General features: G+C 38.6%; 1 protein-coding gene across 1 annotated transcript in view; it reads right to left on the bottom strand.

Annotated features, from left to right (window-relative positions):
- Positions 1–287: 287 nt before the first annotated feature.
- ntf3 (neurotrophin 3) overlaps positions 288–13,157 on the bottom strand; it is a 40,962-nt gene continuing 28,092 nt past the window's right edge. The window contains exon 2 of the mRNA XM_040036767.1: positions 288–2,904. Within this exon, the coding sequence (XP_039892701.1) occupies positions 2,041–2,904 (864 nt within the window). The 3' untranslated portion in view covers positions 288–2,040. The remainder of the gene's footprint in view (positions 2,905–13,157) is intronic.

The following is a 13,157-nucleotide window of genomic DNA, read 5'->3' as shown; positions in this document are numbered from 1 at the left end:
AACAACAACAACAACAAAACGTTTAGGCATTACCAATAACTTGGTTAGAATCTGGCATTAAAAACAAATTCGTTGAGGTTAGTTAGGTTAGAACTAAAAAAAAAAAAGATCTGTTTTTGGATAAAATAATTGTTTTTTTGTTCTTTTTCATACAATTTAATTTAAATTTATATATTAAAATTGCTGATCGTTTTGAAATTCGAGTCATTTCAAGTTACTGTAGTAGAGTAAAATATCCATTGAACTGGAAAATTTGCAAAATAGCTCTGATATAAAGACAAGGATAGTAAAAATCTATAGGCTTGCTTTTATTAAGACAATACAAAAGCTAACCATACATGTGTTTTAGGTTCCAGTTTGTGACACTCAATAGCTAACTTAAGACAATCATCCTTAAAGTGTGTCCTAAAAATATGTTGTAATTTTTCTTTTAAAAAAAGGCTGAATAATTGTCTGTAACAGTGGTTCACCATAGTTTCAGCTGTACTCAACAATGTTACTCAATGTAACAATCTGATAAAGATCCAGGGGAGCCGTAACTGGTTTGGCGACACAGACATTTCCATTTACTGGAATCAATCCATTGTTGGTTTTGTCGTTGTAACAAAACATTTTTTTAAAATGTGAAAAATACAAATGCTCTATCTTCAATCATTAGTGAATAAACATAACAGTCTGTTTAGTCTGAACTTCAGTTTTCTGACTCTCATGTAAGTGTAAAAGATGACAAAATAAAGACTTTTGCCACGTTTTATTTCTTTTCTGGCTTCTCTTCTTAAGAGGGTGTTCTTCCTCCCCACAATCACCAAACTCATAGAGTTTCTCTTAATATTGCAGGGTTATGTTATGAGATGATTGGCATTATAAGGTGAACTGAATAACTATAACACTGAATCTTTTTATTTTTATCAAATTTTAGAGACATTACATATAATGCATAAATGCTAATAAATAAACTCAATTTCCCCCCTAAATTGAAGTAATTAAGGAAATGTTTATTTGGATAATTATAGACTCTTATTAGCTCTGTGGGTTTACAAACTAACAGTTTGGAATTGGCTGCATTTGTTGTAAAGAGGTAAATAATGGTATAAGTCAGAAAAACTGGAAGCGTTTCATATTAGCATTTAAATAATGAAAATGTTCCAACTTTAAGAAATATACATTTTTATTAAAAGGAAGAAACAAAAACAGCTCAAGATACCAGTTGAGATTAAAAATTGGTGAACAAAGCCAAGGTGGTCTGTGAATCTTGAATCTCCAGTCACTGCCAGCAGGTTCCACAAGAAGTTTTTTTTATTGGTCAAAATTGTCTCCCATATGAAAGAATGGGCTTGCTGTGCATTACATCATAAAAGTAGTGTCAATTGTGAATGCAGTGTACATGTCTATGATCACAAATGTCAAATCGGTCAGAATTTGGGCTCCATATTGGTCAGTAGGTCCCTGCTGTTCTGTCATTTTTTTAGGTTCACTCACCAAACCATTTGCAGCAAATGCTGTCTGTGAGTTACCACGTCCTATTGCTCAGCTCTGGAGCCACACTGGTCAAGGCACACATAAAGTCTTACTGTGAAGCACCTTTGCAGCCCATCTCAGTATTACAGTCTCTGAATGAGTTCCTAGATTGTTTTGTTCCTTTTTATAAACATTTTATCCTTTTGAAGAAGACTTATTTCAATAAATAACACAAATATAGTCATAGATCATATATAGATAGATAAACATGTATAAACTACATGCATTTTTTATAATTTAAATAATTTATATATACAGTTCTCTCTCACACACTTATTGCCTCCCTCCCCACACCCCCACCCATCCCCTTAAGTGAGTTCCTCAGTGCTGCACCAGCGTTTGGATTTAGAGCAGCACATTAATGTTGAAATATCATTTAAATGGACCTAAGATTCTTCAGTAGAAGCATCACTTTATAACAGATTTTTGCTGGTCACCGACATGACACATAATCCTGTGATGGGAAGCACTGTGAGCAGGAAATAAAATCCTATACAGGAAGTAGAATTCCCAACAAGTCTCTTACGTCCTGCGACGTTTCTTTGACAATGCACAGACACAGGAAGTGTTTATGCGTATCCACCTCCAGCTCACTTGATCTTGAAACTGTGTCAGTGCTCGAACATACGACTGCGCCGTCTTGCACTGTGAGTTCCAGTTCTTGTCGTCAATGCCCCTGCAGCCATCCTTGACAGGCTTGGAGGTCCGACAGTGTGTCTCATAAAAGAACTGTCTGATGTCTTTTGTGGCACTGGTTTTAAACTTGGCCAGAACAGTCACGCGCTGTCCCTTGATGTCGTATGCTAACGTTTTATTCATCACCCAGTCGCTCACACTGTCACAAACAGAATATTCCCCCCGGTAGCTCTTGTGCTCAGTGTGACGCTTCTTTCGTGTCTTGTTTCCTGCTGCCCCTAAGACCGGTACACTGCTCACAAAATTATCAGAAAGGTACAATGGTGGTGGCTGCAGTGGAGGCCGGTCGCTCAGTAGCACTCGCGGCGAGTTATAGCGCTTGTGTTGCCTAAGGATGTCCAAGTTCAACAGCATCACCGGCTGATCCATCAGAAAATCATCACTGTGACGCGTTTCTAGCCACTCCTCTGCATCTCCTTTGTCCTCCAAAGGAAAGTTTTCAATCTTGACGGGAGGCAGAGTGTCCCGCGGCTCAGTGTCTCTGCTTTTCCCCTGCTCGCTCTGGTTCCCTCTGGTCTTCCCCCTTGTTAGGTCAGCCTGAAGTAGCTGGATTATGAGAGAGTTTAAAGGGTCTGGACTTGGCTGCTGCTGCTGTTGACTGCTACCCATGTTGGTTGCCTGAATACCATAGAGGTACACGAGGACCATCACATACAGCAGGATGGACATCACTAGATTCACCTGTAAGATCTGCAATGACAGAAAAAGAAGAAGAAGATACTATAAATGAAAGTTCTGTCCTCCTAAAACTCAGGACTTGATTGATTTGAAGTTTTATTCCTTTTCAGAGTGAAAAGATAGTCAAACAAAAATATATCCCACATAGCAAAATTGGTGTGGCCCGGATCTGGCCCACACAATGTGCTTACACATGGCCCACATACCACAAAGAATGATGGCCCTTTGGTGGCCCAGATCTGGTTTGCCAGAGGTGGCCCACACATGGGCCAGCACAAAGCCAGTTGCAGACACACTGTTGGCCCTGCGCTGGCCCAGAACAGTTTCAGCTCTGGCCCCAGATGTCAGCCTAATGTGTACCTTAAACAAGCCATGTAATAACAACATAATAGTGCAAAAGTAACATGACAAAACTCTGTTCAGACAGTGAATCTCACATAGCACTTTTCTACTCTAGCAGATTACTCAAAGTGCTCTATACAGCATGCCACATTCACCCAATCACACACTTTCTTTAAACTGAGTGCTTCCTAACTACATTCATACAGAGTGGAGGAGCCAGGGATCAAACCACTAGCCTTCTGATCAGTAGGTGACCTGCTCAACCTCCTGAGCTAGAGCCACCCAGTGGTAACCACGAGTAAACCCTCACTAGGTTTTGGATAAAGTGTAAACTCACAAATCTGTCAAACCTGCATTTGAAACATTGGCTAGCATAGCAGTATAGTATTGCAAATTGGCATTTGGGTTTTCTAACTAAAATGGGAAAATAGGAACATAAATATTGCCATCATTGCCAGACCTGGCCCACATCTGGTTGACATACACCCTGCCATGACACCAGTCAGTCAGAAGTGCCAGCTTGATGCCGGATCCAGGCCAGACCTGTTTTCTATGAGCCTGGGCCACATAAATCAAACCACAATCGGGGCAGATGTGGCATGTCATCACATAAACAGTGCCACCTACGCCAGGCCTGGCCCATCTGGATGACATACCACTTACCATGCCACAAGTCAGCCAACAGTGTCAGCTTGACACCAGATCCAGGCCAGACTTGTCTGCTATAAGGGTTATCACTAATGTTTACCTGCGTTTAAAACTTGGGTTAGAAATCATAATAAAAGCTTTTCCACAAAGCTTGTCAAGTTATACCCTACAGCTAACGACAACCTCTTTCCTATTTATACAGAGCCAGTTTTGCCATGATGCCTTTTGAAAACCAATTCACACTTTGACAGGTTTAAGACCTGAATACTATGTAACACTAGCAAATTGACTGGTTCTTATATAATGCTTTTCTACTCGAGCACTCACGGTGCTTTCTACGATGTCTCATTAACCCATGCACTTTTTTCCAAATCTGAGTTCTGCTTTTTAAAATTCACATTATGGTGAACACATTGGCAATAACTAAGGTTTCAGTATGTTGTCCAAGGATACTTTGGCATGTAGATTGGAGCAGTCAAGGATTGAAGCACTGACCTTCTTAACAGATGACCTGCTCTACCTCATGAACCTCAGCCATTAAGAGAAGGACAAAATCTTTAAAAACCACTGCTGGGGGCTATTCCTAGCTCCAAATGGGCAGGGGTTATAAAAGTCTCCATGGACAACATGCACCAAGGGAAAGGGTGTGTAGTTTTCTTTGGGGGAATGTTAGGACTTCAGACTAATGTTAACTAGTTAAAAATGTTTCTGAAAACTTGAACATTTCAACAGTGTAAATAACAGCCAGTGTGCATGTATGTACGTGTCTCTGACTGAGCACATTACGGGAAATAACACGCCGCAGCATGTATAACATGTTTTTTTAGAAGACCCATAATTGTCCTTTGACATAAAAAATGCCTGTAACATTCATTTGCATAATAAAAACCTCACTCCCATACATGCATTCATGGTTGTGTCCCCAAAAAGTGTCTTTGTCCTTTATACACACATTAAACTAATGATAACGATCATGTAAAGAAAACATGAAACTATCAGTTGCTTTGCAGAAATGTAGAATAAAATCTAGTTTAGATGTTATTTGGTGGAGAGGCAGTTTTGTAATTGGATGGTTAACATTTTACCAGGAGAGAACACGCTGCTGCTTATTAAACAGTCTTGCATCACTGTCATATACTAACGAGCGATGACTAATTACAGAGATCCTTAAGGTCAAATTGTTTAGCATTATACTTAATTATGGGTTAGGCCTATGTGACAGAGGGCTTGGCTGTAAGAAACAAGTGAACTTAGTCATGATGTTGCCTTTCATTGTCAAAGTATAAAAAGACATCTCTTGAAGTCTTGAAGTCTTGAAGACTTCATCTCTTGAAGTCTTTCTTTATTAACTACGACTGTGGACTATATATTTTTAAAATTTGTGTGTAAATTTATGCATTTGCACCAAAAGCAGATTTTTCATCACCACATGACTTTCTCTACAAACAAAGCTGAAAGACCCTTACACGTATTAATAAAGTTCCTCATATGAACAGCGCTCTACTACAGCCACAGTCGTTAGCAGTTGGGCAAAATTTAAGCTAACACGTTTCAGCTTTTCATTTCCCCAGCTCTGCTTTGTAAAGTCATGGATCCATCAAACTTAAAAACAACAACAACAACAAAAAACTTTTAAAGAGAGAATTTAAAATTTAACATTTTCCGAAAAGTCATATTTTGGAATGACCATAAATACCAAAGTTGTGTGTAGTGAGTGGCTGAAGAAAGAGCAATTAAACTAACTTGCTGCATGCTCATCAGCTACAGTGTGATTGTGAGAATGCGATTAATATCTTTAAGATTAAGCAAAACTTTGAAGGACATGTCTAGATATTTCTTTATATATGCAAGTGCTGCCGAAAGGACACAAGCATGTTCACTAAGCCATCAGCTAATATTGCAATGTCTTAGAGGGAGAGGAGAAGAGGAAAAGGAAAGAATAGAGAGTAATTAACTGACAGGTGGACCCAAACAAAAAGAGTTGACATGTTCTCATCAGCAGTATTTTGCCCAGTTCATGTAGCTGTTGGAAGGTGGGGAGGAAGACGCACAGCAATGTCACCTTGTAATCACTGGCTCAGAAAAGACAAGCACGTGGACTGACACACACATTTCTTTGTTCTTACTACATCGCAGTTGTTTGCAGGCCCATTCAAAAGTATCACTGCAATGCTGCTGCAAACTCACACACAGATGACAGTCATGTGGGGACAAAGATGATCATATTTGTTTTTAACAGCAAACACTTTTTGTTAGAGCTTCATCACAATATTCCTGTGTCCCCGGAACATATCTGAAATGCTCATTAATGACTTAAGTGGAGTCTTTATTCAAAGAAACCTTTAGCTCTTGCACAGCCTTGAGCTATGGCTCCAAAATAGAACATGTATATTTCTAAGAAGCTGTTCAGCCTTTTCCCATCAGTCTCCCACTTCCTAATGCTGTAGCAAACTGAAACAGCTAAAACGACGATCATTACAAGAAAATTATTATTTCCATCTGTAGTAATTTATGTTAGTGGTATGGCTCTGTTTACAGCAGCATGAAAAGGAGAAGCTGGGGGTGATGTGGGTTGTATGGTGGCTTGCAGATCCAGAGCTTGCAAAGACCCCCCCCCCCCCCCCCCAAAAGATAACACCATTTAATAACACATCTGGATACTCTATACAGTAATATTTGCTGGCATCCTTTTTTAAAAATGAAACTGATTATACAAGTCAAAACCACAGCAATTTGGTATTTGACATCACTTCCTTAAAATGACATTCACTTAACCTTTGAGTTTTTCTTCCACTTTTCATTAGACCAAAACTCTGTGTGACTGGCCTGTAAACACTTGTGCATAAAAAAAATAAAAATGAATGTGAGAAATTAATCTTACCCCTGCTCTCATAATGACTACCATAAAAGCCCTGACTCTAGTAAATGAGGCTGCTTTAATGAGGTGCTGTCAGTGAGTGACCACTTTTGCAGCTGCTGGACTGATATGGAGACTGTGTGTCTGCTCTGTGCTCCTCTATATCTTTTTGCACAGTGTAAGAACAAATGAATATAGAAGACCGTTATGAGAAAACTTTGCCTGTCCTCACAGCTACAAGATTGTACCATTAGTTGAGTACTTGGGTTTGTGGTGAGGGTTATATGTATTGTTACATAGTGGCTCTGGTCACAGAATCTTAAGTCAGTAAATAGAACCAGGCTGACAAATGTTAATGCTCCCCGAAAATAATATCCAATAATATCTATTGGTCCGCAGCCACAGACTGTGCAGATGCAAGTCCATCTGTGACTCTGTTGACAAACTCTGATAATGAATAAAATCCTGTCTGTTATATTGTCTTTTACTCCACATATGAATTCTGAGGTCATTTGCCCTGTTTTTGGTGAAATACAGGTTTTGTGTTTGCATTGACTCAGGTTGTGTCATTTATTATATGACTCACCTTTCCGTGTTTCACTGTCAATGCGACTCACAGATTCTGAATTAATCCACCAGTGTGTTCAGGCAAGGTTAGACCCTTTAAAACCCCACACTATAGTCCATGTGTAATGGGACCTAAGTCCTGCACAAGCCACCAAAAACAGAACCAGGACTCAAACTGTGGACACAGCTGCTGCTGCTTGCTAATTCACTGCACCACCTCAAATGTAAAACAAAAATCTCACAAAGAAAACCTCATAAGACACAATAGAAGTGTTTTGGGGAAACAATAACATACCGGACAAGCTGCAGACGTGACAAGCTAACACTAAACAGTATTATATGACGCATTTGAATTTTCAGGGTAACTGTACTTTCACGTCCTCGTATAGATTACCGAAAACATTGGTGCCTGTCTGTTTTCACAGAGGACAGGAAATTGATATATGTTGGCATGTGACATAGGACCGATGTAGTGACCGGAATGATGAGCGAGTTAAGGAGTGTATGAAAAACTCAAATAGGCCATCAACTTTGGTTACTAGTTTAGAATAGCCTACGTGTGACGTGATGACGAATTGTCCCATAGAGTTTTGAGAACGGGTTAATGCCAATTTCCACTCAGTTTTTCTTTATTGTATCAAAGCACTACTGCTCATATATTGCAGTTTGACCAAACTGAAGGTTTTCTTGTGAATTAAATTTTTTGCCCGAGTTGCTAAGAAGGTGAGGAACTAGGGATGCAATCATTCAGCTGGCGGGCATAATCGCCAAACTATTGACTCACTGTGAGCTGGTTACCACCAAGTTACTGCACTGTGTACATGCTCTAAATTATTAACGAAGCATGTTAGGACAAGAAGAAATAGCTAAGCCCTCGGGGGAAGTTTCTGAGGAACCCTCACATTCATCTACATGTCACCAGAGCTTCTGTGTCACTGTGACAAAGCCATCGCTCATTACCAGTCTGTTTTAGGGTGAGACTATCATGAGGATCTTTTTGTAAACTTGCAGTTTTTCTTAGCCCAATCTTCACCCCTTAAACAAGAATCGCTTCTACGTAGCATGTTTACAAGAAATTCTCCGTGTGCCTTTGAGCACTGTACTTCACACTCAAATGGATAATTGCTCAACGAAAATACATTTTTCATGTGACATTCAGATGGTACTGTGCCCTGAATATAGTCAGAGAACTGGTTAAAACAGGAATGCAGGATTTTGGGGCCTTGTTGCCCTGCACAACCACAAAAACCCCATGTGATTCACATTAATTTAAAATGAATATTGGCTAAATGTTCTTTTGTCTGTGAACAAGGCCACTTATCCTAAATAAATATTCTAGGATAATGCTTGAGCCAAAAATCAGTCTCAGTGATAAATGGAACCATAAAATAAATTAATGTGTTTTTAAAAAACTGCTTTAGACACAAACAAAATGGAAAAACAGGATATTGCTTTTGGTGCTGGATTATTTTGTCTAAAAGTTCATGATCAAAATATATTATAAAAGGCATTAAACTTCGGTTTGCAGACAGTTTCAGAATCCAACAAACATGATACAGCTGGCTTTATTTCGATTGGTTCCTCTTTCTAAAGATGGACAAAGGAAGTGCTCATAGTTGTTAGGCCAGTCTGTGCAGTAGTTCTTTCCAAATGTCCTTTTAAAGCTTTTATAATCACAGTATGCCAAGTCAGCAGGGTCTGAATTGAGGCAGGATAAACTCATGAGGCCAATGTCACAGTTACTGAACGGATGTTGATCAAGTACGGTTTAAAATCTGAGTTTGTTCTGAGTAAATTAACAAATGATTATCAGCTTGTTTTGTATTTAGTTGTCATAACCTCTAGGCTGCGAAGTAAGAAAGGGTGTAACAAATGAGAAGAAATGAAACAAAACACAAAGTACACAGTAGACGTCTAACAGCTCGAGAATTGTTTAGTCATCATGGAGATTTGTGATTTTATACGCAGTACATACAGTATCCCTATATGCAAAAGTAGCTAGCAGACCTGACATTAACAGCAGACATGTGTAATTCAAGGTTAAAAATGAACACCACAGACAAAAAGACAACATACCAGAGAAAGTTCGCTGGTCTATAGAAGGTAAGATCTTAGATTTAAGGATTCTTACAGAAGGAATTCAAAACATTTTCTATTGACATTGTTGGAGAAAGAGTATATGTTGGACACCCTGTGAAGAACTTCGGCCTATCTTTCAGCCTGTTTAATTGCTGTCTCACCCTTTTATTTACACAGCTCATGACCATAACTGAGTGCCTGAGCAGTAAATTGTTAGATTAGCCTTAAGATCCCCTATTATACTACAGTCCCTCTTAACAGAAATGACGCCAATTTATCCATCTAAACAGGCTGGATAAAGGGGCATCATTTCAGATGCTACATCAGTTCAAGCAAATCTTGAACTCTTTCACCTGAAGAAGCAACTTACCCTTTGCATTCAGAGCGGCTCGCTCTCGTGTGAGCCAAGTACATCATCAGCATACTACAGAATACCAGTGCTTTATTCCACAAGCTTTTTATTCTGCTTCTTGCGGTCATTGACACGCAAGTCAAAGTTTTGACAGGTAAGAGCCTGATGAAGACAAATCTACAAATGTGAGCTTTAACGTCCTTTAAAGAAAAATGGGGTGGGGTTGTGGGTTTAAAGTATGTGAAATGACAGATTTTTTTTAAAAGATTTATTGATTTTGGAGAAAGCCAAAAAATGTGAGTAGTTTTTTATGTGTATCAGATAGAATGATTTATTATTCTTCCCTGACTGCCAAGTAGATATGCAGTTGATAGTGAGTTCTCTATAGGTTCTCTGTCGTATGAGGTATTAGTGTGAGTATTAGTTGCCCTCACACATACAGTATTGTACAAAAGTCAGCCACCCTTCTACTGAGAGCATTTCTGATGAGGCTTTAGTGATAGACAAGCTGAAGAGTCACATGTTCTGTGTCAGGTCGGTCCTGAATCTTTTCCTATTTCTTAAGGATGCGACTTTCAGATTCTGGTCATTTGGTGCCATTTTCCTGAAAAGCTTAAGGACAGACTGCATACCATGCTGAGACATGTACTGTGTTCTTTGGGAGCAGCTTTTATGGTGCAAAACATTATTTTATATCTGTATAACTGTATAACAAAATAAAGTTGAACTTTTGCTTTCAATGAAATTAGAATATTTTGGGACTCTTGCCCTTGTATTGCAGTGGCTATGTAGGTTGCTGGTTTGATTCTAGCCAGAGAAACAAATTCCCTGGGGTTGCATCAGGAAGGGTTTCTGATGTGAAATAAAACAGGCGGTGCTACTTTGCAACAAATGAGCTGTTAAAAGTAGCTTTTAGAGCGACTATAAGTTTAGTACCAGGATTGTGTGATTGATGTCGCTTCCTACCATGTTGTATGAGGTTTCTGTTTGCTATCTAAATACCTATGTCTTCTCTCTTTATAGCAGTGATAGAAGAATATAATGACCTGTTACACACACAGAAATCACAAGACATCATTTATATCACAAGACTTATACAAACAAATAATTCAGAAACTTTTCAAGAAAAAAACCTTAACAATTATACAAGACGTCTGTAGGGACTTCATATCCAAATCTACAGAAAATTAGAAAATTAGATTTATCTGAATAAATCTGAGTAGGTGGATTTTAACCACTTCATGGTTAAAGGAGACCTTAGCGCAAGTGGAAAACATCCTTGCATTATAAAAACAAAATAAATTAATCATAAAATGATTTAGTACATTGTGACAAAAAGAAATATGCTGCTTAGCTTGGCAATATTAAAAAGAGTAAGCATTCAAGGAAGAAAACAGCGGCAGGTGATCACAGAACTGTTTCTATGGTAAGGAAAAGGTTTTTTTAGCAAACATAGCCAAGTGACAAACATTCACTTTAGCAAGGAATTTTAGACGAGCAAGAAATATCGTAAATGATCTATACCTAATGTAAAAGTTTTGGCACTTTAAGCCCATAGATTGATGTGTCTGAAATATCTAAGCTAATCATTCCCGTAGAAAACACAGTGAGTGAAATTGCCAAGAACTTTGTTTCACCTGCTCTTCACGCTCACTGAAGCTGTTAATCTGGAACAAGCCTGTGTTGAAACAGGAAGATGCTGCACACAGAAAAACATGCTTATATGTTCATGCACAAACTTTAGAAATCTTGACAGGTACATGAGATTTTGCAAAAGATGCATGATTGCAGACAGTCTGACAGTGCAAAGGCAAAAGCCCATGGCTTTTGAAATTGTCACACCTTTGATTCAGACAGCCTCAGGCTGGCAGCATCTTAGTAAGACCACACACAGGTTTCGTGTGTTGATGTGTGACTGTGTCGCAATGGTTGTGATGGGTAATAGACTCTCATAAATATGGCGTTTTGTTGCATCAGGCAATGATAATTCTTGCCCGGTGCTTTGTATTATTGCAGATGCTTGATGAATCAGATAAGAAACTTGCCATCAGGGACGTACAGTTGCATAATTTCAGTGACACGATAAAAACCAGGCAAAACACAAATTTTTAATATTTGCCTAGATTAATGCAAAATCTTACCCTATCGTCTCCTTAATAAGTGGGCCAACCTGAACAAAACATTGCACAAACATCACACATACAGCCATTATTAACGTCTATATGTTTTATGAATCCAAATGTTTTATGTTCATTTCATCATCCCCTTGTTAATGAAATGTTACATTCTGTGTTTAGATTGTCTCACGTGTTACCTTCACCTACATGTCCTGTAACTTAATGTTCACCAACATTTTTATCTGCTACTGAATTTTGCTCAGCTCAACACTGACTGTGAATTATGGCAGCACTTCCTTTTTGGCCTGGACAAAAGTCTGAGGGCTGGAAGAATTCAGTGCACACAGAAGCGGACTGTGATTGTGCATACAAGGTGGTCTGTTCAGCTTTTGTTTTTGAGTGTGGAAACAACACACGGAGTGAAGAGCAAAGATAAAGCTCCAGTGCTACTCTCTCACTTCTAATATTGAATTTGAAGAGTTTTTATCAGCTTGTTTTCAGATTTCAGATTTCTCTTTTTTTCCATTTTGATTTTCTAATGAAAGGTTTTGCAAAACAAGTACAACAGTCAAAAAGTGTCACCAGTTATCTTAATACATGCATCTAAAGTGTCCATGCACCTCTTTGTTGCTCACTGGCCTGTGAAGCCTGTTTATGTGCACCTCCTCTATCCAAGTCTACTGTTTGCCAGTAATTGTGCCAAGTTAACCACAGACATAAATACACTGCGTGTGTGTGTACACGATCGTCCAACACAAAACTGTCAGTGTGTTTGTCTTCTCCATGGTCTCTAGTATGTGTTCATTGGTGTTTCGTGTGTGTGTGTGTGGTTACATTGAGGTTCATGAAGGACATGGACCGTGACGAACTGCAAATTTATTTAATGAAACACAAAACTTACCTCACTGCTGGAAAAGACTGAAAACTAATACTCTGTAATGAAACACAGCCTTTGAAAAGCATTTACACATATAAACCACATCCCTGAACATTTATTGTGATTATTGTGACATGAGGTCTGAAAACACTACAAACTAAATATAATACAGTTATCTTCACCTAAGCTACTGATGCTACTGTTACAGAGATCGCAATATGTCTAATTCACACAAAAAATAAAGCTAGAATTGTCCCAACAGAAGGATGAGCAAAGAGAGAGACGGAAAAATTAAAGATGCCATTTAGCTTCTTTTAGCGTGCTGTTTTGGCTTCCCAGCCCAGAAACTTCACTCTAATGTGCCTTTTCCCAACAATAGAAACCGAGCAAATACATTAAAAGCAAATAATTTAAACTAATCTAAAA

This window comes from Simochromis diagramma, unplaced genomic scaffold (genome assembly GCF_900408965.1).
Source record: "Simochromis diagramma unplaced genomic scaffold, fSimDia1.1 OVJJ01000371.1, whole genome shotgun sequence".
Taxonomy (NCBI): Eukaryota; Metazoa; Chordata; class Actinopteri; order Cichliformes; family Cichlidae; genus Simochromis; species Simochromis diagramma.
The sequence above is the reverse complement of the archived record's forward strand: the minus strand, read 5'-3'. Positions and strand labels throughout refer to the sequence as shown.